This window comes from Sebastes umbrosus, chromosome 15 (assembly GCF_015220745.1).
Source record: "Sebastes umbrosus isolate fSebUmb1 chromosome 15, fSebUmb1.pri, whole genome shotgun sequence".
Lineage (NCBI taxonomy): Eukaryota > Metazoa > Chordata > Actinopteri > Perciformes > Sebastidae > Sebastes > Sebastes umbrosus.
The window spans coordinates 27473354-27501141 of NC_051283.1; the positions used below are offsets into that span (position 1 = coordinate 27473354).

Below are 27788 nucleotides of genomic sequence, written 5' to 3' on the forward strand. Positions count from 1 at the left end.
GCATTAAGTAATGTGTTAACTTAAACTTCATTAGATTTGTTATATACATACAGGTACGTACATGAAATTTGACACGTAGATTAGACACAACATACTTTAAATTCTTTTGTGTATGAAAACTGACATCTGTGGTTACTGTCTACACAAAAAATAAATAAAAGATAATAAATAAATAAAATTAAATATGTTTTGTTTTATGACAGATATTATTTAGATAGATAAAATTATAATTATGTCTTTAAAGACATGTTGCTTAAATTACATTTTGCTACTATTGCACATAAATGGCAGCTAGCGAGTGTGCTACGTTAGCTTTGACTCTTAGCATCTAATATACATGAATTTAGATGAAAAAAATACAGATAAACAGATAAATAATGTTAATATGGTGTAAAGTAATATGTATATGAAACAGTTCCATTTTAAATAATATATTATAATTGAATTAGCTCATTTATCTCAACATTGAGACCACAGTTATGGGACATGAAGAAGATGTTTGGATCCATAAAATGCTTCATAGATTTTATTAAATCACATTATTTAGTAATTATTTTTTACTGTGTATATATTTATCAAGCATTGCACGGCAAATTTAACATGAAAAGCATGAAGTCCCCTATTTTAAAAAAAAAGTTGTATATCAATATTTACAATGATGCTGAAAGCCTGATGAAAATGAATTTAAATATTATAGTTATATTATATTTAATATATAATATTATAGAAATTTAAAAAAGCAAAATGTATAAAATTATTCATTATTGTAATGTTGCGATGAGGACATTTAGTGATGAAAACCATAAAAAATAAACATGTTACAGATTAAAATCTGAACCACTAGATGTCATTTTGTGTTCCTGTTTATATGTATTTCATACTCTGATGTTAAAATTAAAATCCATAGAGGTTGAGTCAAAAGTGACTGGAGTTGCAGAAACACCCGTATATACGTTTGATGGTTTAATACTAAAACAACCTTGCACAGTTAATGTGTGCTCTATCCTTGTCACCAATGCTTACCCACCCAGGCCACGCACCCTTACACCAGGTGTAATACACCTATTCATCACAGGTGTGAGGGGGTGTGGCCTGGAGGACAGAGGAAAGACGTTCAACTCTTTTTGATGGTTTCATCCCTGTGAAGTGAAAATAAAATCAATAACGGAGGATCTCAAACCAACTGAAGGCCCGATTACGAATCTGCCTCCAGTGAGTTCAATTCTTTTGAGGTGGTCGCAATGCATTGTGGTTCCTGATTTATATTTCTGCATTTTGAAGGGAGGACATAATATTCCATTTATTTTTTGGACACTTTGGTTGGACTGTGCAGACTCTATTATGTCGTCTTAATAAATGGTTTCTATCAGTTTCCATTTAGTTCGTTCCTTTATTGTTGTCCGGAGGGACTTAAATCAGATCTTAATGAAAACACGACAGCAGCTCTCGAATGACTAGATATAAAACTTAAGCTGCTTGTTGTGATGTTTCAGATTAGCAACAACATTTTGACTTCCTCCATTTTCAGAGTAAAAGTCACGTTTTACACTGAGCTCATGAAATGTGGCACCCAGGTGACTGAGATGAGCTAATTAATGCAGGTACACACAATCAGGATACGTTTACAGGCTTTTCTCTACTTATACTGTCAGTGAAAAACTCCATTCAAACCTCAAAATGTTCCAGATCTTTCATACATTATTGGTATTTTTTAACTTTTAAAGCCAGCAATAATACTAAAAATCTTCAAATGCTGCATCTAGAATCTTAATTAACATGTATAGGCCCTTTTCACAGCAGCCATTTTGACATGTCATAGCGGGGTAAACACAGGTGTAATTAATAACATTAATTATGGTCTATTCAGTGAGCCAGCATGCACAATACCAAGGCTCAGCACACCTCAATGGATCAGGGCCATAATTAATATGGCTGGGACGATTCACCCGATTCAATATGTATTGTGATTTTCAAGTATTGCGATTCGATATTCTGATTTATTGTGATTTTTGTTCAATTTTTTAACACTAGACCATGGGGAAAAAGTTGAATCATACACTTCTAGGGACTTTTACTTTGGAAAATCTCTAAATGAATCCAGTAAAAATGTTTGATTTTCAGCATGTATGTAGTCAGAGATGTCCTGAAGTCAAGTAAATCAGTCATTGTCAGGAATTATTTATTACAGTTTTTATCCAGCAACCCAAAAAATCAAAGAATAAAGACATTTCCCTCACAAATTAGTGGTATTTTCTTTTTAATTTATAAGGGATATGTAATGTTTTATACTTCTGGTGAATATAATCCAATCAATCTTATTTCCATATATGTATTTTGTATGTACAGTTCCCTTTAACACCTTATTTTGAAACTGGACGTAGTCACACGTGTATACTTCCTCTAACTTCTCCAAGGTCATCTCTAGCTCTCCCGTCAGCTCCGTTCTCTTTATACATCCATGGTCAGCTCCATCGGGGCCGTTTGAATGCAGAGAACATAAATGTCAGTATATGGGTGCTCTACAGTTGTAGCATCGGCCCATTTGACCACGGAGATGAGTGCGACGGCCGACTCAACCGCCACATTACCGTGATACGATGACGTTTCCTGTCCATGACAGAGTTAGCATGCAGCTTTAGCCGTGATGTCTAGCTCTGCTTTTCCTGCAATGTGTGAAACCCAAAGTGTTTCTATACTTTACTGGATGTGTAGTGTTTACCACGCTGGATTTAACATGTGAGGGTGCAGCTCGTATCCAGGCAGACCCTCCGTCGTTTTCTACTTTCTGGTTTCGGCCCGTTGCGGTTTGTTTTGGTTGACGGATACGGAACGGCTATGACGTCACATTACTCAGACTACAACAATGAAAGCGGTAACTTCCTTCTACCTCCACATAGACTCAAATGAAGCAAATATATCGAGTCTGGCATTAAAACATCTATTTCAAAATCGTTAAAAAAAAGAAAATGGCGATATAGGTGAATCGTTTTTTCCCCCACCCCTAGCACCCATCACTATTCACAGCTGAATGAGCAGCTTCAGTTGTTGCTGCTGCTCTCACCGACACACTTGTGACTTTTGACCTGCGACTGCCACGTGAACCTTTTGTCACAAACGCTGCAGCTGAACTGTTTCTGTCCTGTGTGCACTGAGAAGTGGTACGTCAGATTTGCCTTTTGAGAAAAGCTTTTATCACACACTGGGCAAGCATATGGTTTCTCTCCTGTGTGGACTGTCATGTGTTTTTTCAGACCCCCCTTTTGTGTGAAGCTTTTGTCACAATATAAGCAACTAAACGGTTTCTCCCCAGTGTGGATTCTCATGTGATTTACCAAAGCGCTCCGCACGGCGAAACTTGTGTCACAGAACGAGCAGCTGAAAGGTTTTTCTCCAGAGTGACACCTCATGTGACGAATTAAGTTTGGCCTCTGAGAAAATCGTTTACCGCAAACTGAGCAACTATATGGTTTCTCTCCCGTGTGAAACCTCATGTGTCTCCGTAAACTGTCCTTACGACCAAATTTTCGACCACATTCACAGCAGATAAAAGACTTTTCAGCAGCATTACATTTGACGTTATTTACAGGGACTTCATCGTTATTCAGAGAGTTTAAACCTGACTGAGGTTCTCTGGTCTCCTGACAATCATCATCACTGACTTCAGTCTCGGGTTCAGAACAGTCTCCAGTCTTGTCAACAGTATCTGGTTCTGGATGTCTATCCAGATCTGAGTTCATGGCTGATTCTGGTCCTCCACTGTTCTCTCCATCAGCTTCTGTTTCAATCTGTTCAGTTTGTCTTTGATGAAGCTGTGAGGACTGAGGTTCCTCTTCATCATCATCTTCACTCTTCACAGGGACAGGAGTGAATGGGAACTTGGTGATAACAGCCTCCTCCAGCCCTTGAAGCTGATCTCTCTCCTGACTGGTCCAGAGTTCCTCCTGTTCCTCCTGTTCCTCTTTAATGTGTGGGGGCTCTGGTTCCTCCTGGTCCAGACTGGAGCTCCACTCCTGTTGCTCAGGGGGAACCTCTTCTTTAAGCACCAACAGCTGCTGGACGTCTGCAGGACAGAATGTAAGTACAGAAACACACATTGAGGAAATGAGTGTATGTTAACCAAAGTTAGACACGGAACATTAGTTGAGGCTAAAGCACTGTAACAGCGCAGGAGGAAACACGCCTTAATAAGCGGTGTGAACAGTGAGATAGGTGGTGCATCCCAGTTACTGTTGCATAATGGGAGGAGAGTGGATTCAGGTCAGGTAATGTGGAGGTTTTGATGATTGACATCTAGGAATGTGCATTAGGGATGTTAATAATTAACCGTTTAACCGACATTAAGAATTTTAACCGGTTAATTGGTTAAAAGAAATATTAAAAAATAGCTAAAAAAACTGAGCAAAACTCAGAGCGGCTTGTCACCTTTACAGCCCACCTTAAGTGGGTCTGAGCCTGTCGGACACGCGCTATCGTAACACTAGGAGGACACACAGCTAACAACCACGCAGCTAAACGAAATGTTGCGGTGGAGACTTACTGGGACAATACACGCAGCGTCATTGCTGCTACTGTAACTCTCCCTGTCAGGTGAACTGGGGACTCAGCCCTCTGTTGTACTCAAACACTGCAGCTGGTGATAAATGATGATTTACCTGTTTGTGCATCAGCTTTTCGTTGCAGCTGGGCGGCTTGTTAGGCACTTAAAATAGCACTGCTGCATGCGACGCATTAATCTTGTCGGTTAACGGTTAATTATCGGTTAACAAGGGGGAAAAAAAATCTAAATTAGCATCCCAAGTGTGCATCTTTCCCTCTCAAGACAATTCAATACACATCTCAATACACTTGATCCGATCTCACTTCCCCGCTCTATATGCAAATAAACACGTAGTAGACACATGGTTAATACAGCAGACGTTGTGACGTAATATTACAAGAATGTCAGTAGTAATATCCTACATATTCATGAATTTGGGTACATTTTATTAACATCAAAATAAAAGGTTATTGTACTGCCGAATGATAACACACAGTAGAGCACAGAAGCCGTTTCCATGCTGCAAAGCAGACAAGCGCTCGTGTCTGCCTTTTTTTCTGAAATCTTTTTGACATTTTTCAGATTTTTATGGCATTTTTCTAACTTTTTTTTGTACACCTTTCGGAATTTTTTCAGACAATTTTTAACCATTTGTTTTTTTTCAGACAGTTTTTTGAATTTTTCTGCCTTTTTTTGACATTCTTCAGCCTTCCTTTCAAATTTTTTTTGAATTTCTGGACTTTATTTGGACATTTTTCTGACATTTTTTTTTTCTAAGGATTTTTTTCGGACAATTTCAGATATTTTTCGGGCATATTTTTGGACATTGTTTGGAAATTTTTCGTGCATTTTCCCTACATTTTTTAAGACATTTTTCAGTCAGTTTTTGGATATATTACAAATATTCCCCAAAAAATGTCTGAAAAAAGTGTCAAAATATCTGTAAAAATGTCCAAAAAAAGGCTGATAAAAAGGTTTAAAATAAAAAATAAAAAAAAATCTGAAAGAAGGCTGAAATGTGTGAATGTCTTTAAAAAATGTACGAAAAATGCAAGATTTTTTTTCCAAAACATGTCCAAAAATATGCCCGAAAAATGTCTGAAATTGTCCGAAAAAAATCCTTACAAAAAAAAGTTAGAAAAATGTACAGAGAAAGGCTGATAAAAGGGCCAAAAATTCCCCAAAAATGTCTGAAAAAAGGCTGAAAAATGTGTGAAAATGTGTCCAAAAATTCCAAAAACTGTCTGAAAAATGTATAGTAATGTCTGAAAAATATCTGTTAAAATGTCCGAAGAAAGGCTGATAAAAAAGGCTAAAAATTAAAAAAATTAAAAAAAGGCTGAAAATGTGTCCAAAAAAAGCCAAAAAAGTCCAAAACCTGTCTGAAAAATGTACGAAAAACCTCAAAAATTTCCAAAAATATTCCCGAGAGATGTTTGAAATTGTCTGAAAAAATGTCCAAAGAAAGGCTGATCAAAAGGCCAAATATGTCTGAAAAAAGGCTGAAAAATGTACGAAAAAAATCCCCAAATTTGTATGAAAAATTTCCAATTTTTTTCAAAGATTGTATCAAAATATGACCGAAAAATGTACGAAAAAAAAGTTTGAAAAATGTCCGTAAAATGTCCAAAAGATATATAGTATAGTAGGCCCCTATTGAACCACATCTATGGGGCTTATAGCGACTGATGACGTCTATTTAATAGCCTGACAACAGTCTCATCGGCTGCCTGTATATTCTCTATCTTTAAGGGGTCCCTGGCTGAAAACAGACTGAGTACTTCTGGTCCAGAGGGGGAGATGTCCAGGTGTTATACAGGTAGGATGACGTAGAATGACGTAGAATGACGTAACGTGGAACCAATCAGAGGGCCGGAATAATCAGTGACGAGCTGTGAGTGAACAAGGCTGGTTGACAACGTGGTGTATCAGTCATTGACACTAGATCATGAATCAGTAATTACTACTTTCAGTTAGAGCTGCTAGCTACCAGCTAAGAGCTCTTTATTGATGATATCATCATTCATGCTGGACTGTTAGCAGGAGTTAGCTGCTAGCTGCTAACAGGCTGAGTGTGTGTGTTTTAGCTAACGTTAGCTCAGCACAGACATCAGAACCAGTCAACCTGTGTCCAGCTGCAGAGAGAAAACCAACCTGCGTCTCTGCGCTGCTTCCTTCCAGGTGTTGAGACCACATCGAGCAGGATCTGATGGCGTCGGTTCATCTCCTCTTCATACTCTGTTATCGTCCTCTCAACGTGTCCGAAGATGTCCTCTACAGCGGCCGCGAGCCGCTGGTTGATGAACAGCTTCAGGCTGAGCAGTCGGGACATGTTCACTCTCACAGAGAAGAAGAGATAATGGAGAAACTGTCGCTGCTTCTGGTCTTAATGAATGTGTGAAGGTTTGACTTCTGCTCGCTAAAACCGACAACACACGAGTGACAACTTCCGGGTCACATCAAAATAAAAGCATAAGTCCCGCCTCTTCCGGTGACCACCATGGGACCTTATTTCAGTGAAAATATGAACAGCAGTCAACGGAGAGAGATAAATATTTATTGATCCTGTTGGCTCCAAGAATCAGACACATGATGTTTGTTAATTTAAAGGTCCCATATTTTAAAAAAGTTAGATTTTCACACTTTTTTATTATAAAGCAGGCTTAAGTCCAATATAAATACTGTGAAAGTATCGCTTAATTTTTATTCTGTAAATCTTTTAATCTGGAAAGAACTTTGTGCTTAAGTTTGACAAGTGTTATATAAATTATTACTACTACACTAGTTGCCTAGGTTACTTATCTCTACTTTCTTATGTAAAATGAAAAAACGAAGCAGTAAAACAATGGCTTATAAGAGTTCTTAAAAACATCCAGGGCCGCACAACATTCAACATGCTGAATCGGCCGAAAAACCTCCGACAGTGGCAGACTAGAGCCGGCGGTGAGGGACACACCGCAAAAACTAGGCTGACATACTCACGACGGCCCCAAACTGGCTGTGCCTTTATGTTGCAATATCAATATATTGTATATTGTGTTATATATTTTATCTAAAAAAAAAGATAGAAAAACTGTTAATGAATTTATTGGCTAATCCAGCAAAAATACTTTACAGATGAAGTTATGTCATCACATTGATGAAAAAAATCATATTAAAATCAAATACTGCTATAAAGTAGTCCTGTTTAGTGGTTTTCAATATTGCCTACAATTACCTAATACAACCAGAGATACTCTATTAAAATGACGGGTAACTCAGTATAAATGGTACACGGGTAATTTTCTGACAATTGAGAAATGTTTATGCATCATTTGACATTTAGTTTTATACATGACAACATTTGTGTAAATGAAAAAGAACAGGGGGGGCATCGTAAATGCAGCACAGGACATTGACAAGCTTCCGAAATTCCCACTTGTGTTGAACGCAGCACGGTTGACGTACTGGATGTGGGGCGGCTTGACCGTCCGCCTTCTATGGTTTCTTACCATTATTTAATCCGATATCATTTACAGGGACTTTAGACTTTGGTGCAGAACAGTGTGAAGTCTTGTCATCAGTATCTGGTTCTGGATGTCTATCTGGATCTGAGTTCATGGCTGGTTCTGGCCCTCCACAGTCCTCTCCATCAGCTTCTGTTTTAATCTGTTCAGTTGAGCTGCTGGCTGGAGGCTCTGCCTCTCTGTTCTCCTCAGTTTGACTCTGATGAGTCTGTGAGGACTGATGACCAACACATTGATGTGTTTTGACCTGTCGATACCAGGCAAATGTTTTGTCACAAATACTGCAGCTGTATCGTTTCTCTCCTCTGTGGACGGCCATGTGGTATGTCATATTTGCTCTTATTGTAAATCTTTTATCACACACTGAGCAATTGAAAGGTTTCTCTCCTGTGTGAGTTTTAATGTGTCTCTTCAGATGTGTCTTGCGCAAAAATCTTTTATCACAAACCGAGCAATTGAAAGGTTTCTCTCCCGTGTGGATTCTCATGTGTGTCTGTAAACATCCACTCCGTCTAAAAGATTTCGTACAAAGTGAGCAGCTGAAAGGTTTCTCTCCTGTGTGGATTCTCATGTGTAACAGTAAATCTCCACGTCGTGCAAAAGATTTCTTACAAACAGAGCAACTAAAAGGTTTTTCTCCTGTGTGAGTTCTCATGTGCCTGTTCAGATTTCCCCTGAGGCCAAATATTTTATCACACTCAGAGCAGCTGAATCGTTTCTCACCAGCACTACATCTATCATCACTGACAGGAACTTCATCATTATTCGGAGAGCTTAAACCTGACTGAGGTTCTCTGGTCTCCTTCCAGTCATCACTGTCATCAGTCTCAGCTTCAGAAGAGTCTCCAGTCTTGTCAACAGTATCTGGTTCTTGATGTGTATCTGGATCTGAGTTCCTGGCTGGTTCTGGTCCTCCACAGTCCTCTCCATCGGCTTCTGTTTCCATCTTTTCAGTTGAGCTGCTGGCTGGAGGCTCTGCCTCTCTGTTCTCCTCAGTTTGACTCTGATGAAGCTGTGAGGACTGATGACCAACACATTTATGTTTTTTGATCTGTCGACGCCAGGCAAATCTTTTGTTACAAACACTGCAGCTGAATAGTTTCTCTCCTGTGTGAACTGCCATGTGGTGTGTCATATGAATCTTCTGTATAAATCTTTTACCACAAACTGAGCAGCTGAAAGGTTTCTCTCCTGAGTGAATTCTCATGTGTATTTTCAGATTTGAGTTTTGGCTAAATCGTTTCCCACACTCAGAGCAGCGAAATGATTTCTTGTCAGTATTACATCCGTTATTTTTCAATGTGTTTAAACTTGACTGACCCTTTAAATCATCATCATGTGCATTTGTGTCAGGTTCACAAGAGTCTCCAGTCTTGTCATCAGTATCTGGTTCTGGTCCTCCACAGTCCTCTCCATCAGCTTCTGTTTCCATCTGTTCAGTTTGTCTTTGATGAAGCTGTGAGGACTGAGATTTCTCTTCATCTTCTTCACTCTTCACAGGGACCGGAGAGAATGGGAACTTGACGATATCAGCCTCCTCCAGCCCTTGAAGCTGCTCTCCCTCCTGACTGGTCCAGAGATCCTCCTGTTCCTCTTTAATGTGTGGAGGCTCTGGGTCCTTCTGGTCCAGACTGGAGCTCCACTCCTGCTGCTCAGGGGGAACCTCTTCTTTGCTCACAGTAACTTTGTCGACATCTGAAGGTAAAGGTGAAACACAGACATGCAGCCATTAATACTTTAATCTACAATGAAGTATGAATGAAGTCAACTTACTCTATGGACTTTCTCCTTGTGTCCTTAATAAAGTCATTATTAGTATGATGATTTTTATAATTTTTATATACTAAAGCATCTGTGGAAGTAGTGAACCATGAATGTCTGTACACAATTTCAATAAAGAATAACGATATTGCAGGGAGAAAAAACTAGGAATGCACCGATCCGACTTTTTCAGTCCCGATACCGATAGCAATTCCTGGGCTTTGGGTATCGGCCGATACCGAGTACCGATCCGATACCAGTGTTTAATTATTCAGCTGTATGCCTCAGTGTGTGGAAGTGACTGGGATCATTCTTTTATGTGTAAGACAACATCAGGCTTAAACAATGCTTTCCTAATGTTGTAAAACTAAATGTGACCAATAACTATATGAATTAACTCAATTGTTGATCATTATTAAAAGGATAAATCATACACCAGCAAATTGGTAAAAAAAATCTTCAAAATTAACAGGAATTACAATTCAGGTGGAAACCTTTTTAATGCAGCAACATGTTGGTCAAAACTTGAACAGGAATTACAGTATATAATGTATATAGTATAAAAACATTGAAGTGAATTGAATAGATCGGCCCCATTGTCACCGATATCCAATCCAGCTGTTTGAGTCAGTAAAACTGTTTTCATTTGAACGTGACACGTCTTAGGCTTTTATTTTGAAGACCAGAGATGCTGAACATCCGGCCTCAGTGTAAATAATAGTGTGTTTTGACGCAGCTGCAGGAAGCTAACTGTTAGCCTGTCGGTGATAAATGAAAACAACAGATATACTGAGTCCGGTCTCTCTGTTTAAAGGCAACATCTTGTAAAAGAGTCATAATAAAGTAGATACAAACCTGTTCGAAACTGAGGGTGTAAAACAGCGTCCAGTAGTTTCTGTTGTCGCTCGTTCTCCTCTTTTGATCGAGAGAGTTCCTCCTCGTACTCTGCTATCGTTCTTTCAAACAGCCCACATATCTCTTCAGCAGCCGCAGTTAGTCGCTGCTTCACCAACGCTCTCAGCATTTGGACTTTACACATGTTGTCAAAGGAGTGAACCGAGCTGCGGTGTCTCGAGTCTCTTCCAGCCGCTCCTCCAGCTCCGTCTCCCCGCTAACAGCAGGCCGTCTCACCGCTCCTCCTCCTGGAAGCTCCGCCTCCACCAGAGAGACAGTCATGTGCTTTTATCATGTTGTTTATGATGTATGCTTTTCTTCTTCAATATATTAATGAACTGATTCCGAATCAGGTTTATTTTCACATACAAGGAATTTGTCTTCTTTACGACGGAGTATCAGGGCCACATTGAGGGAAAACAATTCTGAGATTTCGAGAATAAAGTCGTAGTAATATGAGAATAAAGTCATAAGTTTAAGAGAAAAAAGTCGTAATATTACGAGAATAAAGTCGTAATATAACGAGAATAAAGTCGTAATATAACGAGAATAAAGTCATAACTTTACGAGAAAAAAAGTCGTAAAATTACGAGAATAAAGTCGTAATATTACGAGAATAAAGTCGTAATATAACGAGAATAAAGTCGCAACTTTACGAGAAAAAAAGTCGTAATATTACAGGAATAAAATCGTAATATTACAAGAATAAAGTCATAAATTTCCGAGAAAAAAGTTGTAATATTATGAGAATAAAGTCATAAATTTACGAGAAAAAAAGTCGTAAAATTACGAGAAAAAAGTTGTGATATTACGAGAATAAAGTCGTAATATTACGAGAATAAAGTCGTAACTTTACAAGAATAAAGTCGTAATATTACGAGAAAAAAGTCGTAACTCAGAGGTCAACGGACCCCTTTGAAAATGGACATGACAGTTTTTCCTCACCAAAATTTAGGAGCGTTATTTATCCTCCTTCATGACAAGTTAGTATGACATGGTTGTTACCGATGGATTCATTTGGTTTTCTAGTTTCATATGATACCAGTATCAGACTTTTCTTTCGGACATTTTTCTGAATTTTTTTCGGACATTTTCAGACATTTTTTAGACTTTTTATTGGACATTCTTTGGACATTTAAAGAGCTGATATCGATCATTATGGGCAGCGGCTTTATTTGTAGTCCTCATAAAAAGCAAAGAGAAGAACAAATAAAGATGTGATTTCACTGCAAATGAAGGTCAGTGAAAAACAAAGGATCCATTATAGATTTATTTAAAGAATAAAATAACAGAAATGTCATTACAGAATAAGTTTAAGCCCATGAAAGGAATCATGAAGGCCTCATCAGCGACACTGAGTTTATAATCACTACAGTTTATAAAACATTTATTTATAGCAGCTCAAAATTAAAATAATAGTTACTTTGATATAACTGTTGTCAAAGATAATAATCATTACATCCAAAAGTGTCATGTTTAGTGATGACTGCTGCATAATTACAAACTGATGAACATCCGTCTATAACAATATTATTATTATAATACAACCCCAGTAATAATATTAATGCTGTTTGTTTATTTTTGTTTTTGTTTATTGCGTATTTGGGCCGTTGAGGGTAAAACTTTTTTTTTTTTTTAATAACAGAGTTGGGGGGGTAATACCCACAGAAAAAACTCAGAATTTCTGAGATTTAATTCATAATACACGGCAATGACGAGGTTGCTTTAAACTTGCAAACTTGAGCGATGTGGGGCCTTGACAAAAAAAACAACACAATTTTTCCAGGGTTTTTCTCACATTTTCTTTACTTTAATCTCAGAAAATTTACGATTGTTTTCACACAAATTTATTACTTTATAATCTCAAAAAACTTTTGATTTTTCTTCTTGTAAATATGATTTTATTTCTCGTAAATTTACCACTTTAATTCTTGGAATATTACCCCCTTTCCCCGCCTCCATAATTTATCTTTTTTTACCTGCAGTGGCCCTTATACACTGTCGTACAATTCACTTGTTATATTTGTAAATATAAATCCATGAATTCAGGATGTGATCAATATCTGACATGAGGATTAAACACACGGGTGTTTTTTTACTAGTGACTTCTTATTGAATCCTTTGCCACAAACACTACATTTATACAGTTTTTCACCCGTGTGAATCGTCATGTGCTCCGTCAGATGTATGTTTTGTTTAAAACATTTGCCACAAACGGAGCAACTGAATGGTTTCTCTCCTGTGTGAATTCTCAAGTGTGTCTTCAGATTGCCCTTAAGGCTAAATGTTTTACCACACTCAGTGCAGCTGAATGATTCCTTGGTAGGAGCCTTTTTCTCAGTTTGCCTTTGACGAAGCTGTGAGGACTCACCGACACACTTGTGGGTTTTGAGCTGCGTATACCAAGTGAATCTTTTGTCACAAGCGCTGCAGCTGAAACGTTTCTCCTCTGTGTGGACTGACATGTGCAGCGTCATACGTCTTTTATGTGCAAATCTTTTGTCGCAAAATGGGCAACTGAATGGTTTCTCTCCTGTGTGAATTCTCATGTGTAGCTGCAAAGTTCCTTTCTGGCTGAAACTTTTGTCACAAGATGAGCATTCAAACGGTTTCTCTCCTGTGTGAATTCTCATGTGTGCCAAAATGTTTCCACTGCAGCTGAAACATTTCTGACAAACAGAGCAGCTGAATGGTTTCTCTCCTGTGTGAGTTCTCATGTGGCTCATCAGATGGTCCCTGCGACAAAATGTTCTCCCACACTCAGAGCAGCTAAATGACTCGTTGTCAGTGATGCATCTCTCATCGCTTACAGAGACATCATCAGAGTTTGAACCTGACTGAGGTTCTCTGGTCTCCTTCCAACCATCATCGCTGACTTCAGTCTCGTTATCTGAAGGTTTATCAGTAGTGTCTGGTTGTAAATTACTTTTGGGATCTAAGTTCCCTGCTGGTTCTGATCCTGTGTGAATGTTACTGTTGACCATGTCGCTAACGTTGCAGTTGAACGTTTTCTTTCCTGTGTGGATCCTCATGTGTCTGCTAACATCTCCACTATATCTAAAACTTTTTTTACAGATGGAGCAGATGAAAGGTTTCTCTCCTGTGTGAAGTCTCATGTGACTAATTGAGTTTCCCTTTTGAGAAAATCTTTTACCACAAAAAGAGCAACTGAATGGTTTCTCTCCCGTGTGAATTCTCATGTGTGCACTCAGATGTGGCTTGCGGCCGAATCTTTGACCACATTCAGAGCAGCTAAATGATCTTTCAACAGAATTACAGTTAATATCACCAACAATGACGTCATCATTCTTCTGAGAGTTTAAACCTGACTGAGGTTCTCTGGTCTCCTCCCAACCACCATCACTGACTTCAGTCTCAGAGGAGTCTGAAGACTTGTAGTCAGTATCTGGTTCTGTATTTTTTTCTTGATCTGAGTTCCTGGCTGGTTCTGGTCCTCCACAGTCCTCTCCATCAGCTTCTGTTTCCATCTGTTCAGTTTGTCTTTGATGAAGCTGTGAGGACTGAGGTTTCTCTTCATCATCTTCACTCTTCACAGGGACAGGAGTGAATGTGAACTTAGTGATATCAGCCTCCTCCAGCCCTTGAAGCTGCTCTCCCTCCTGACTAGTCCAGAGTTCCTCCTGTTCCTCTTTAATGTGTGGGGGCTCTGGGTCCTCCTGGTCCAGACTGGAGCTCCACTCCTGTCGCTCTTCTTCACCAACAATCACTTTTCGTACATCTGAAGGTAAAACTGAAACACAGACAGACAGCTATTAAAGTAAACCCACAAACTTATGTTAACTGAGCTTGATGTCACGTCTTTATGTTAAAGCTGCTCTGTTTTCAGAGAGCAGCTTTAACTTTGGTTCATGCTTTTATCTCGAGCAGGTTTGACTACTGTGACGCTCTGTTTGCAGGATTATCCAAACAGACAGCAGGACGGCCCCAGCTCATTCGAAATGCAGCAGCCAGAGTCCTGACATGTACACGTAAATATGAACATATTAATCCGGTACTGAAATCACTTCATTGACTCCCGATACAATACAGAACCACCTGATAGTTTGGCTCCTCAGTACATTTCTGACTTGCTCACTGACTATAACCAGATCAGACCTCTCATGTCATCAGACAGAGGTCCTCTAGCTGGACCCAGAATCAGATCCAGGTTCAGTTACTGTGGTCCTGCTCTCTGGAACAAGCTAACTGATGACTTGAGGTCCGTCACAACTGTGTCCACATTCAGAAGCAAACTCAAATCTTATTTCTATTTTCCCAGACTTATGGTTAATGACTGTGCTTTGATGTTTTGGGTGTATGCTTGTGTATACTACTGAATTATTATATTAATGTCGTTTATGCTGCCTATGTTCTTATGTTTATGTCTATATTTTTACATTTTGTCATTAAATGCAGGGTTGAGAAACTAGATTTTAAAATCATCCAACCTATAAAACCAGCCCAGTGTTGCCAACTCTTCTCCAATGAAAGCAGCCAGCAGCACTCGCTCCAAAAGACCCTAAATCTAGAGAGAAAGACACCAAGTCATCAACACTGACAAGTCATCCGTCCCTTCAGGTCTCCGTCCAGAGACACTCCCCCAACATTATCATTAGGTAGGTAGCCCGTCCAATCATTACATTCGGGCTGAATGAAATGATTGGGCAGTTTATTACAGTCCTGACAGCCAAAGATACCAGATTTTTTTCTTTTTTTTAGTCAGAGCATTTGATTTATTGATTGCTGTCGGGATCCAAAGAGAATTTCAACAAATATAACGAAAAATCTTTCCAAAATCTTTACCAAACCTGCCTTTAAATGTAAACCTCTTTGAGTTTACATGTAATAAAATGTGCTATAACAATAAAATGAAAGAAAAAATGAAAGAAAATCCACTGCCTTCACTAAACCAACATATCTCATTATAATTAAGTTATTATAACGTTATTATGAAGTTATTATAAGGTTATTATTAGTTATTATAAGGTTATTATTAGTTATTATAAGGTTATTATTGCTGTAACGTGTGTCTGAGGGCTCGTTCAGTGAAACCATTCACAGCTGGTTTTCTTGCTTCTTTCAGTAATACAGTAACAAACAGATGAAATGATGAACAGTAAAGACTGAATGAATCCTCTGATAGAACACATTAGCTTCAGGAGCTAGCTGCGGCTAACAGGCTGTATGAACGCTTTAGCTGACGTTAGCTTAGCATCATTAGCAGAGCAGTAGAAACAAAACAAACCTTCTCCTCGCGGCTTCGCTTCCGGTTCTAAAACCACCTGCAGCTGTTTCCGGTGTCGGTCCATCTCTGATTAACCAACTAAATCATCGGTTTTCAACTAAATGAACCGATGATTTAGTAACAACTAACAACTAACATCTAACGGCTTCTCTCCGCTGAAGCTCTAAAACACCGAACCACACTTCCGGGGGACGATGTCAAAATAAAATCCTCTTGAGGACCCTGATACTCTGTTTCTTCCCCTTTTTATTTATTTTTTAGAATATGTTTAAAAATAATAACAACAACTCCTTTTCTAAATCAATGCATCATTAACTCTTAATTTTAGATATTTATTTAAATCTTACGGACTTTTATTTAGAAAGTCATCAACGAAACGACACCGGAAGCGTTAGTTACAATATGGCGTCCAGCAGCAACATGGATGTTAGCAGAGTCTCTTTGTTGTGTAGAGAAAGTGTGTGTGAGCTCCAACAGTTCTGATCCATCAGAGCCTCTGTGTTGTGGTAAAATGTGTAAAGTCCAGATGCTGAGAGCGTTGGTGAAGCAGCGACTAACTGCGGCTGCTGAAGAGATATGTGGGCTGTTTGAAAGAACGATAGCAGAGTACGAGGAGGAACTCTCTCGATCAAAAGAGGAGAACGAGCGACAACAGAAACTACTGGACGCTGTTTTACACCCTCAGCTTCAGTTACACAGAGCAGGTTGGTTCTCTTTACTTCTCTCTCTGTTCTCTCTCTGTTCTACCAGAGCAGGTTGGTTCTCTTTACTTCTTCTCTCTCTGTTCTCTCTCTGGTTCTACCAGAGCAGGTTGGTTCTCTCTCTGGTTCTACCAGAGCAGGTTGGTTCATTAAACAAACTGAATCTTTCTTCTTCTCCCTCAGATCTGTTCTTTCAGCATCTATATGACAGAAAGTAATGAAACATAAAGTTCAGGGCCCTGATTCAGAAAACGGGTCGCCTTTGCAAGGACCCAGCCCGGCACAGAGGACACCAGCTCCACCGGGCGAGCCACCAGGGCGCCCCAATACATTATTATGTTAATATATCTGAGTGAGCAGGATTGTGGTTCAGCTGTAGAATGTAGTTTGAAAGCGAGTTTTCTAAATAGTCTGCATATAGTCTGAATATGAACACTGTAAGCAGACTACTTGATTATAAGCAAATTATCTAATGACTCTGTCCCCAAGCTTTTTGATCTATATGAGCGGTTGATCACTGTAAGCGGTTTCCACTGTACTACTACTACTACTACTACCACTACTATTACATGGTATATGGCTTGACTTTAACATAAAGTCCTGGTTTTCTCTATGTGTTTCAGTGTTTCCTGCAGACGTCCAGCAGCTGTTGGTGAGTCAAGAAGAGGTTCCCCCTGAGCAGCAGGAGTGGAGCTCCAGTCTGGACCAGGAGGACCCAGAGCCCCCACACATTAAAGAGGAACAGGAGGAACTCTGGACCAGTCAGGAGGGAGAGCAGCTTCAAGGGCTGGAGGAGCCTGATATCATCAGGTTCACATTCACTCCTGTCCCTGTGAAGAGTGAAGATGATGAAGAGAAACCTCAGTCCTCACAGCTTCATCAAAGACAAACTGAACAGATGGAAACATTAGCTGATGGAGAGGACTGTGGAGGACCAGAACCAGCCAGGAACTCAGATCCAGGTAGACATTTACAACTATCAAGTAGTGACAAGGCCTCACAAAGTTACAAACATGAAACTGATGACGGTGATGATTGGAAGGAGACCAGAGAACCTCAGTCAGGTTTAAACTCTCTGAATAATGATGTAGTTCCTGTCAGTAATTCCAAATGTAGTGCTGGGGAGCAGGTTGGTTCTCTTTACTTCAGAATCAGAAGAATCAGAATCAGAATCGTGTTTATATTCAGGTGTAAGAGGTATACACTAGGAATTTGCTTTGGTTTTGTTGGTGCAGGTTAAACAGTATAATAACAGAAGAATAGATAAAAACGTTAGAATAAAATAAGAATAATTTTTTTTAAATTTCTACCAACATACAATATACAAAATAAGCTATAAACAAAAATAAACATGATATAAACAGATGGTGCAAATATTGCCGGTGTGCAAACAATCAGGTATCAGAGGGAGAGAGAGGGATACAGTAAGGGGGTGGTATTGAGAGTGTGTGAGAGAGGGGGAGAGTCAGTGTTGGCGGGGCAGTGTGTGTGTGTGAGAGAGAGAGAGATAGTGGGGGGGGGGAGCAGTTGTGTGTGTGTGAGGGGGAGACAGTCACAAGGGGGCGGAGGGGCTGTTGGAGAGCCCCACTGCCATGGGGAAAAAACAGTTTTTATGGCGTGAGGTTTTGGTCCTGTTGGACGTTAACCTCCTGCCAGATGGCAGGGTCGGGAAGAGATGGTGTCCGGGATGGGAGGGGTCGGCCACAATCTTTCCTGCCCTCCTCAAGGTCCTGGAGGTGTACAGCTCCTGGAGGGAGGGAAGGTTGCAGCCGATCGCCTTCTCTGCAGCACGGATGACCCGCTGCAGCCTGGCCTTGTCCCTGGCTGTGGCAGCGGCGAATCAGACGGTGAGGATGGACTCGATGATGGCCGAGTAAAAGTGCACCATCATGGTCTGTGGCAGGTTGAATTTCTTCAGCTGCCGCAGGAAGTACATCCTCTGCTGGGCCTTACTGATGAGGGAGCTGATGTTTAGCTCCACCTTGAGGTCCTGGGCGATGGTTGTGCCCAGGAAACAGATCGACTCCACGGTGTTGACTGGGGAGCCGCGCAGGATGAGGGGGGGAGCGGGGCTGAGTTTCTCCTGCAGTCCACCGCCATCTCCACTGTCTTCAGAGCGTTGAGCTCCATGTGGTTCTGGCTGCACCAGGATGCCAGATGGTCAACCTCCCATCTGTAAGCAGACTCATCACCCTCGGAGATGAGGCCGATGAGGGTGGTGTCGTCTGCAAACTTAAGGAGCCTGACAGATTGGTGTCTGGAGGTGCAGCCGTTGGTGTACAGGGAGACGAGCAGAGGGGAGAGAACGCAGCCTTGGGCGGCACCGGTGCTGATGGTCTGTGTGTCGGAGACTTGCTTCCCTAGCCTTATGTGCTGACTCCTATCTGTTAGAAAGTCTGTGATCCACCTGCAGGTGGAGTCAGGCACGCTCAGCAGGGAAAGCTTGTCCTGTAGCAGAGCTGGACTGATGGTGTTGAATGCGGAGCTGAAGTCCACAAACAGTATCCTGGCATAGGAGCCAGGGGAGTCCAGGTGCTGGAGAATGTAGTGGAGGGCTATATTTACTGTGTCGTCTACAGATCTGTTGGCTCTGTAGGCGAACTGCAGTGGGTCCAGCAGGGGGTTGGTGATTGTCTTTAGGTGGTGGAGCACAAGGCGTTCATCAGTCTTCATTAACACAGAGGTCAGAGCGACGGGTCTGTAATCCTGAAGACCTGTGATCCTTGGCTTCTTGGGGACCGGAATGATGGTGGAGGCTTTGAAGCAGGCAGGCACCCCGCAGGTTTCCAGTGATGTGTTGAAGATCCCTGTAAACACTGGAGACAACTGGTCTGCACAGTGTTTCAGGGTTGCAGGTGAGACAGCGTCTGGGCCGGCTGCCTTGCGGGGGTTCTGTTCTTTGAAGAGCCTGTTGACCTCCCCCTCCTGGATGGAAAGAGGTGTGAAGGGGGGGAGGGGTGTGCACAGGCTGGGTGCTTCTTCTTCTCTCTCTGTTCTCTCTCTGGTTCTACCAGAGCAGGTTGGTTCTCTTTACTTGTTCTTCTCTCTCTGTTCTCTTTCTGGTTTTACCAGGACTGACAGCTTTTCTCTTTAGTTCGGACTGAGATTCAGTATCTGAGAAGTCATGCATTTCATGAGTCGGCCTTCTGTGACATCACCCACCGCAGGGGTCAGAGGTCATCACTCCTCAACCCCCAGGAATGTTGATTAAAATGTTCAGCAGCCAAATTCACAGTTTTGAAGCATTTATAGATGAAAAGCCAAGAAGGTCTGAAAATTTGCTAAATGAAGCGAGAAAGTCACCAAATTCGCTTCGATACTCTTTGATAGTCATAAAGTATTTAACTGATTAATAACTAATTCTACAATGAAAATATGCATTAATACATTTGTTTACAAATGAGCATACTGCAACGAACAACACGCTGAGCATAAACTCTGTGGACTTTCTAAATGATTCCTTGATTGAACATTTAATAGAACTCTGTGCAGCCTGAAAGAAAAATAATGAGATCAGTGAAACTGGTAAACAACCTAAAATCAATGTTTCAGTCAAAAGTTACATCTCTCAATTTATATTGAATCTCCTCCTCATCATCTCACCTGCAGATATCTGTATTAAACTGTCTGTACGCTAGTCTGATGTCAGTGTGAGGTGATACTTTATTCTTTTAAGTTATTTTTTGGGGGCATTTTTTAAGCATTTTATTGACAGGACATTGGATAGAGTCTTGGAAAGGGGGGAGAGAGAGAGAGAGTGGATGCGGAAAGGGCCACAGGCCGGATTCGAACCCGGGCCACCGCGGGCAGGACTGAGGCCTGTTACATGGGCGCCCGCTCTACCAACTGAGCTAACCAGGCACCCTCTTTATTCTTTAATAAATACCAGTCAGGGTTTGACATTAACCATGGCCTGTGGCTACAAAAAGTTACTCTGTGGCCACCAAACTGATTTTGTGAAGTTGAAATGAGGAGTTATTTTTAGGGATGCAATCAGGATATCGGCATTAATGGTTTCTAGTCACCATTAGCTGTTAGCTGTTAGCTGTTAGCAGCCGGCAGGCAGCACAGTTCCACTTGGCTAAATAACGGAGCTGGTCAGAAGTCAGTAATGTGTCTGTACTTCATTCTGTCCTGCAGACGTCCAGCAGCTGTTGGTGGTTAAAGAAGAGGTTCCCCCTGAGCAGCAGGAGCGGAGCTCCAGTCTGGACCAGGAAGACCCAGAGCCTCCACACATTAAAGAGGAACAGGAGGAACTCTGGACCAGTCAGGAGGGAGAGCAGCTTCGAGGGCTGGAGGAGGCTGATATCACCAAGTTCACATTCACTCCTGTCCCTGTGAAGAGTGAAGATGATGAAGAGGGATCTCAGTCCTCACAGCTTCATCAAAGACAAACTGAACAGATGGAAACAGAAGCTGATGAAGAGGACTGTGGAGGACCAGAACCAGCCAGGAACTCCGATCTAGATAGACATTCAGGACCAGATGCTGATGACAAGACTGGAAACTCTTCTGAATCTGAGACTGATGACAGTGATGATTGGAAGGAGACCAGAGAACCTCAGTCAGATTTAAACTCTCTGAATAATGATGTAGTTCCTGTCAGTGATTCCAGATGTAGTGCTGGGGAGAAACCATTTAGCTGCTCTGAGTGTGAGAAAGGATTTAACCAAAAGGCGAATCTGAAGAGACACATGAGAATTCATACAGGAGAGAAACCTTTCAGCTGCTCAGTTTGTAAGAAATCTTTTATACAGAGTGGATGTTTACAGAAACACATGAGAATCCACACAGGAGAGACACCTTTCAGTTGCTCAGTTTGTGGTAAAGCTTTCATGCAAAGGGATCCTCTGAAGACACACATGAGATCTCACATAGGAGAGGAACCTTTCAGTTGCTCAGTTTGTGGTAAAGCTTTCATGCAAAGTAATCATCTGAAGACACACATGAGATCTCACACAGGAGAGAAACTTTTCAGCTGCTCAGTCTGTGATAAAGCTTTCATTGATTGGGATTATCTGAAGAGACACATGAGATCTCATACAGGAAAGAAACCTTGCAGTTGCTCAGTTTGTGATAAAGCTTTCAATTATAGTGGAGATCTGAAGAGACACATGAGAATCCATACAGGAGAGAAACCTTTCAGTTGCTCGGTTTGTGATAAAGCTTTCACTGAGAGTGGACATATGAAGAGACACATGAGAACTCACACAGGAGAGAAACCTTTCAGCTGCTCAGTTTGTAAGAAAAATTTTAGACAACGTGAAACTTTACAGAAACACATGAGAACTCATACAGGAGAGAAACCTTTCAGAGCCTCCAGCCAGCAGCTCAACTGAACAGATGGGAACAGAAGCTGATGGAGAGGACTGTGGAGGACCAGAACCAGCCATGAACTCCAGATAGATATTTACAACCTGATACTGATGATGAAACTGGAGACTCTTCTGAACCTGAGACTGAAAACAGTGATGACTGGAAGGAGACCAGAGAACCTCAGTCAGGTTTAAACTCTGAATGAAGTCCCAGTACGTCGTATGCAAAAATAGCTATGCTGCTCTGAGTGTAGTGATGGGTATCATTTAGATTTTAATAGTACTACTAATCTTACTAATCTGATATTTCTTATTGATTCAGAACTTTAAAGATACTTTTATTGGTTCTTTTTTTTATTTTTTAAGAGAAAAATCTAAACAAATTAAGAACAGAATTAATATTGCTTTATTTTCTTTAATGTACTGAATATAAATAAACATTGTTGAGTATCAACTGCAACAGCAGAAGTGGCCACCAGATGCTCGCCTACAAGCTTCCCTCCCAAGTCCGGCTCCAGGAGGCGTTCCTGGTCTCCTTTGTCCGGGCGAGGTTGATACAGTCCGTTTCATTGAGGTCTGTGAATAGCTCTTGGTCCGGCCCCTCCCCTGAGACCACTTTGCCTTGGGAGACCCAACAGGAGCTATTGCCCCCGACAACACAGCTTCCAGGATCACTAGGGCACACAAACCCTTCCACCATGGAAAGCTGGCGATTCAAAAAATTTTGGAGGGGGATTAATATTCCCCTCTAATATTTTTTTATATAAATGCAAAATTAACAATTTATTGCAAAGGAGAATACAGTGTAAATGTATTGATCGGAGCATTTGAATATTTGATGTTTTGTTTACTTGTTTATTTGACTTGGTTGCTGTAGTTTGTTTATCTGCTGATGAGTTGATGTTTTTACAGATTGATCTGATTTGATATGATAATGTGATGTCCTTTTATAGGCTTTACATATTCTGTATATTGATCTGTTTGGAGCATATTTACAACATAGAAAAGTGGATATCCTCCCCTACACTGCCCCTTTTTCTTTTCTTATTTCTATATAATTATGAATGTATATTGAAATGTGGTGAGATATAAGGAGCACTCTATATACAGATCTCCGCAGGTGGCAGCGCTCTTCTACAACGTTAAACTGTCTAATAAAAACACCTCTGGACTTTTATTTTGAAGGTGTCCCGGAAGCTGTATTCTTTACTGAGGCTAACTTCACACTACTTGATCAAGATAGCGTCCAGCAGCAACATGGATGTTAGCAGAGTCTCTTTGTTGTGTAGAGAAAGTGTGTGTGAGCTCCAACAGTTCTGATCCATCAGAGCGTCTGTGTGTCTGGATTAACCTGTCTGAATGGACTTTGTGCTCTTCAGCTTTTATTCTGAAGGTCTGACCTCTGACTCATCTCCCGGTAGCCTACAAAGCTACTGAAGTTAGCTTAGCATGCTAGCTGGTTAGCAACACAGCTGCTAGTCAGAGTGACCGTTTGATGGAGAGCAAACTGTGTTTCTGACGGAGTCTGATGGAGAGCAAGTTTCTGTCATTGTGGTAAAATGTGTAAAGTCCAGATGCTGAGAGCGTTGGTGAAGCAGCGACTAACTGCGGCTGCTGAAGAGATATGTGGGCTGTTTGAAAGAACGATAGCAGAGTACGAGGAGGAACTCTCTCGATCAAAAGAGGAGAACGAGCGACAACAGAAACTACTGGACGCTGTTTTACACCCTCAGCTTCAGTTACACAGAGCAGGTTGGTTCTCTTTACTTCTTCTCTCTCTCTGTTCTCTCTCTGGTTCTACCAGAGCAGGTTGGTTCATTAAACAAACTGAATCTTTCTTCTTCTCCCTCAGATCTGTTCTCTCAGCATCTATATGACAGAAAGTAATGAAACATAAAGTTCAGGGCCCTGATTCAGAAAACGGGTCACCTTTGCAAGGACCCAGCCCGGCACATAGGACACCAGCTCCACCGGGCGAGCCACCAGGGCGCCCCAATACATTATTATGTTAATATATCTGAGTGAGCAGGATTGTGGTTCAGCTGTAGAATGTAGTTTGAAAGCGAGTTTTCTAAATAGTCTGCATATAGTCTGAATATGAACACTGTAAGCAGACTACTTGATTACTATAAGCAAATTATCTAATGACTCTGTCCCCAAGCTTTTTGATCTATATGAGCGGTTGATCACTGTAAGCGGTTTCCACTGTACTACTACTACTACTACTACTACTATTACATGGTATATGGCTTTACTTTAACATAAAGTCCTGGTTTCCTCTATGTGTTTCAGTGTTTCCTGCAGACGTCCAGCAGCTGTTGGTGAGTCAAGAAGAGGTTCCCCCTGAGCAGCAGGAGTGGAGCTCCAGTCTGGACCAGGAGGACCCAGAGCCCCCACACATTAAAGAGGAACAGGAAGAACTCTGGACCAGTCAGGAGGGAGAGCAGCTTCAAGGGCTGGAGGAGGCTGATATCATCAGGTTCACATTCACTCCTGTCCTTGTGAAGAGTGAAGATGATGGAGAGAAACCTCAGTCCTCACATCTTCATCAAAGACAAACTGAACAGATGGAAACAGAAGCTGATGGAGAGGACTGTGGAGGACCAGAACCAGCCAGGAACTCAGATCCAGGTAGACATTTACAACTATCAAGTAGTGACAAGGCCTCACAAAGTTACAAACATGAAACTGATGATGGTGATGATTGGAAGGAGACCAGAGAACCTCAGTCAGGTTTAAGCTCTCTGAATAATGATGTAGTTCCTGTCAGTAATTCCAAATGTAGTGCTGGGGAGAAACCATTTAGCTGCTCTGAGTATGATAAAAGATTTGGCACCAAGCACCATCTGAAGAGACACATGAGAACTCATACAGGAGAGAAACCTTTCATCTGCTCAGTTTGTATGAACTCTTTTACACACAGTGGAAGTTTACAGAAACACATGAGAATCCACACAGGAGAGAAACCTTTCTGTTGCTTGGTTTGTGATAAAGCTTTCATTGATAGTGGACATCTGAAGAGACACATGAGAACTCACACAGGAGAGAAACCTTTCAGCTGCTCAGTTTGTAAGAAACCTTTTACACAACGTGAAACTTTACAGAAACACATGAGAACTCATACAGGAGAGAAACCTTTCAGAGCCTCCAGCCAGCTGCTCAACTGAACAGATGGGAACAGAAGCTGATGGAGAGGACTGTGGAGGACCAGAACCAGCCATGAACTCCAGATAGATATTTACAACCTGATACTGATGACAAAACTGGAGACTCTTCTTAACCTGAGACTGATGACGGTGATGATTGGAAGGAGACCAGAGAACCTCAGTCAGGTTTAAACTCTGAATGAAGTCCCAGTACGTCGTATGACAGTTATTACTGGCCAAAAATAGCCACGCTGCTCTGAATATAGGGATGGGTATCATTTCGATTTTAATAGTACTACTAATCTTACCGATATTTCTTATCAATCCAGAACTTTAACGATACTTTAATCGGTTCTTTTTGTTATTTTTTAAGAGAAAAATCGAAACAAATTAAGAACAGAATTAACATTGCTTTATTTTCTTAAATGTACTGAATATAAATAAACATTGTTGAGTATCAACTGCAACAGCAGAAGTGGCCACCAGATGCTCGCCGACGAGCTCCCCTCCCAGGTCCGGCTCCAGGAGGGGTCCCCGGTCTCCTTTGTCCGGGCGAGGTTGCTACAGTCCGTTTCATCCGTTTCATTGAGGTCTGTGAATTGCTCTTGGTCTGGCCCCTCTCCTGAGACCATTTTGCCTTGGGAGACCCAACAAGAGCTATTGCCCCCGACAACACAGCTTCCAGGATCATTAGGGCACACAAACCCCTCCACCACGGAATGGTGGCGATTCAAAAAATATTGGAGGGGAATTTATACAAAAACAGGAAATGCAAAATTAACAATTTATTGCAAAGGAGAATACAGTGTAAATGTTTGATCGGAGCATTTCAATATTTTATGTTTTGCTACTTGTTTATTTGACTTGTTTGCTGTAGTTTGTTTATCTGCTGATGAGTTGATGTTTTTACAGATTGATCTGATTTGATATGATAATGTGATGTACTTTTATAGGCTTTACATATTCTGTATATTGATCTGTTTGGAGCATATTTACAACATAGAAAAGTGGATATCCTCCCCTACACTGCCCCTTTTTCTTTTCTCACTACTATATATTCATGAATGTTTATTGAAATGTGGTGAGATACAAGGAGCACTCTATGTACAGATGTCCACAGGTGGCAGTGCTCTTGTACAACGTTAAACTGTCTAATAAAAACATGAACATTAACTTTAATTTGGCAGCAACAAAAACAGATGAAATATTAGATTTACACTCAGAGATCAAAACTTCTATCTTCTGTCTGAAACTTAAAGGAAAGGGAAACAACCTACCATCATCTTTTGAATGTGGTTCATTGTTTTCTCAGAGCTCTGAAAATATAATAAAATATTAGTCTTTCTTCAAACTGAGTTGGTTGAATCTGTAAAAAGCAGCGAGTGTTTCCCAAATTGAAAGGACTTAATAAAGGCAACACAAGAAGTGAAAGAGCTGCTTCATTCATTCCATATCTGTTTCTTTTTTTTCTCTACTCCTTGAAAAGATATCCCACCATAGTGTGCCACAACATGAATAACATTTTAACCCGTCATTTAATGACATGTGAGCAATAGATTCCATGAGGATGGCCCAGGTTGTGGTTGAAAGCTCCACAAACAACAACTTATTTGGACCTCGTGTTGAGAAATGTTTTGAAGCTTTTGTTTCCAAGTTCAAGAATAAACCTTCAAGGTCAATGAAAGTCTTTCTTTAAAGAGTCTATTTTAATCAGTTATCTTCCTGCGTGTGTTTTTCTGAGGAAGCCTGTAATTTCAATAACACCTGTGGACTTTTATTTTGAAGGTGCCCCGGAAGCTGTATTTTTTATTGAGGCTAACTTCACACTACTTGATCAATATGGCGTCCAGCAGCAACATGGATGTTAGCAGAGTCTCTTTGTTGTGTAGAGAAAGTGTGTGTGAGCTCCAACAGTTCTGATCCATCAGAGCCTCTGTGTGTCTGAATGGACTTTGTGCTCTTCAGCTTTTATTCTGAAGGTCTGACCTCTGACTCATCTCCCGGTAGCCTACAAAGCTACTGAAGTTAGCTTAGCATGCTAGCTGGTTAGCAACACAGCTGCTAGTCAGAGTGACCGTCTGATGGAGAGCAAACTGTGTTTCTGACGGAGTCTGATGGAGAGCAAGTTTCTGTCATTGTGGTAAAATGTGTAAAGTCCAGATGCTGAGAGCGTTGGTGAAGCAGCGACTAACTGCGGCTGCTGAAGAGATATGTGGGCTGTTTGAAAGAACGATAGCAGAGTACGAGGAGGAACTCTCTCGATCAAAAGAGGAGAACGAGCGACAACAGAAACTACTGGACGCTGTTTTACACCCTCAGCTTCAGTTACACAGAGCAGGTTGGTTCTCTTTACTTCTTCTTCTCTCTGTTCTCTCTCTGGTTCTACCAGAGCAGGTTGGTTCTCTTTACTTCTTCTTCTCTCTGTTCTCTCTCTGGTTCTACCAGCGCAGGTTGGTTCTCTCTCTGGTTCTACCAGGGCTGACAGCTTTTCTCTTTAGTTCAGACTGAGATTCGGTGCATTTCATGAGTCGGCAGGTCTCAGGTTCTAGCCGGCTATATCAGGGTGGGCTTAGTGGCAGACAAAAAAAAATACTTGCCTGAAAAGTTAATTTCAGACACTGCTGAAATTATTTTGCCAGATTTTGTCGCCATCTGGCAACTAGTACGCTTCTCTAACCAGGGT

At 40.9% G+C, this 27788-nt stretch overlaps 5 protein-coding genes across 9 annotated transcripts in view; 2 read left to right on the top strand and 3 right to left on the bottom strand.

Moving 5' to 3' along the window:
* Positions 1 to 2995: 2995 nt before the first annotated feature.
* LOC119503763 (zinc finger protein 287-like) overlaps positions 2996 to 27788 on the bottom strand; it is a 66811-nt gene continuing 42018 nt past the window's right edge. The window contains exon 4 of the mRNA XM_037795738.1: positions 2996 to 4060. Coding sequence (XP_037651666.1) covers positions 3039 to 4060 — 1022 coding nt within the window. The 3' untranslated portion in view covers positions 2996 to 3038. The remainder of the gene's footprint in view (positions 4061 to 27788) is intronic.
* LOC119503759 (zinc finger protein 2 homolog) lies at positions 7609 to 10956 on the bottom strand. The gene is made up of 2 exons (XM_037795731.1): positions 10660 to 10956; positions 7609 to 9738 (listed from the first exon to the last, which is right to left on the bottom strand). Exons 1-2 carry the CDS (start codon positions 10841 to 10843, stop codon positions 8015 to 8017), a joined length of 1908 nt encoding a protein of 635 aa, XP_037651659.1. The 5' UTR covers positions 10844 to 10956; the 3' UTR covers positions 7609 to 8014.
* On the bottom strand, positions 12315 to 16122 carry LOC119503771 (zinc finger protein 135-like). The gene is made up of 2 exons (XM_037795757.1): positions 15944 to 16122; positions 12315 to 14449 (listed from the first exon to the last, which is right to left on the bottom strand). The coding sequence occupies exons 1-2, from the start codon at positions 16005 to 16007 to the stop codon at positions 12774 to 12776; spliced, it is 1740 nt and encodes a 579-aa protein (XP_037651685.1). The 5' UTR covers positions 16008 to 16122; the 3' UTR covers positions 12315 to 12773.
* LOC119503760 (gastrula zinc finger protein XlCGF57.1-like) lies at positions 16365 to 26536 on the top strand. 5 transcript variants are annotated; one of them, XM_037795733.1, is made up of 4 exons: positions 16365 to 16647; positions 17280 to 17606; positions 20785 to 21842; positions 24902 to 26536. In XM_037795733.1, exons 1-4 carry the CDS (start codon positions 16368 to 16370, stop codon positions 25124 to 25126), a joined length of 1890 nt encoding a protein of 629 aa, XP_037651661.1. In that variant the 5' UTR covers positions 16365 to 16367; the 3' UTR covers positions 25127 to 26536. The 5 variants fall into 5 exon arrangements, with proteins under 5 accessions (XP_037651661.1, XP_037651664.1, XP_037651660.1 ...); XM_037795732.1 differs by having other exon boundaries at positions 16367 to 16647; positions 17268 to 17606; XM_037795735.1 differs by having other exon boundaries at positions 16367 to 16647; positions 17268 to 17606; positions 20785 to 21797; positions 24941 to 26536.
* LOC119503753 (zinc finger and SCAN domain-containing protein 2-like) overlaps positions 23204 to 27788 on the top strand; it is a 681462-nt gene continuing 676877 nt past the window's right edge. The window contains 2 exon segments of the mRNA XM_037795719.1: positions 23204 to 23711; positions 24252 to 24590. Coding sequence (XP_037651647.1) covers positions 23519 to 23711; positions 24252 to 24590 — 532 coding nt within the window. The 5' untranslated portion in view covers positions 23204 to 23518.

What these genes read in the sequence shown, in the direction of transcription:
- LOC119503759 (XM_037795731.1), bottom strand. Translation starts at nt 10,843, where the DNA reads ATGTGTAAAGTCCAAATGCTGAGAGCGTTGGTGAAGCAGCGACTAACT. An exon ending in ACACCCTCAGTTTCGAACAG is followed by an intron (nt 9,739 to 10,659) that starts GTTTGTATCTAC and finishes CTTTACCTTCAG; the next exon opens with ATGTCGACAAAGTTACTGTG.
- LOC119503771 (XM_037795757.1), bottom strand. Translation starts at nt 16,007, where the DNA reads ATGGACCGACACCGGAAACAGCTGCAGGTGGTTTTAGAACCGGAAGCG. An exon ending in AGCGAAGCCGCGAGGAGAAG is followed by an intron (nt 14,450 to 15,943) that starts GTTTGTTTTGTT and finishes TCTGTGTTTCAG; the next exon opens with TTTTACCTTCAGATGTACGA.
- LOC119503760 (XM_037795732.1), top strand. Translation starts at nt 16,368, where the DNA reads ATGTTAGCAGAGTCTCTTTGTTGTGTAGAGAAAGTGTGTGTGAGCTCC. An exon ending in GCTTCAGTTACACAGAGCAG is followed by an intron (nt 16,648 to 17,267) that starts GTTGGTTCTCTT and finishes TATGTGTTTCAG; the next exon opens with TGTTTCCTGCAGACGTCCAG. An exon ending in GTGGACATATGAAGAGACAC is followed by an intron (nt 21,843 to 24,901) that starts ATGAGAACTCAC and finishes TTACAGAAACAC; the next exon opens with ATGAGAATCCACACAGGAGA.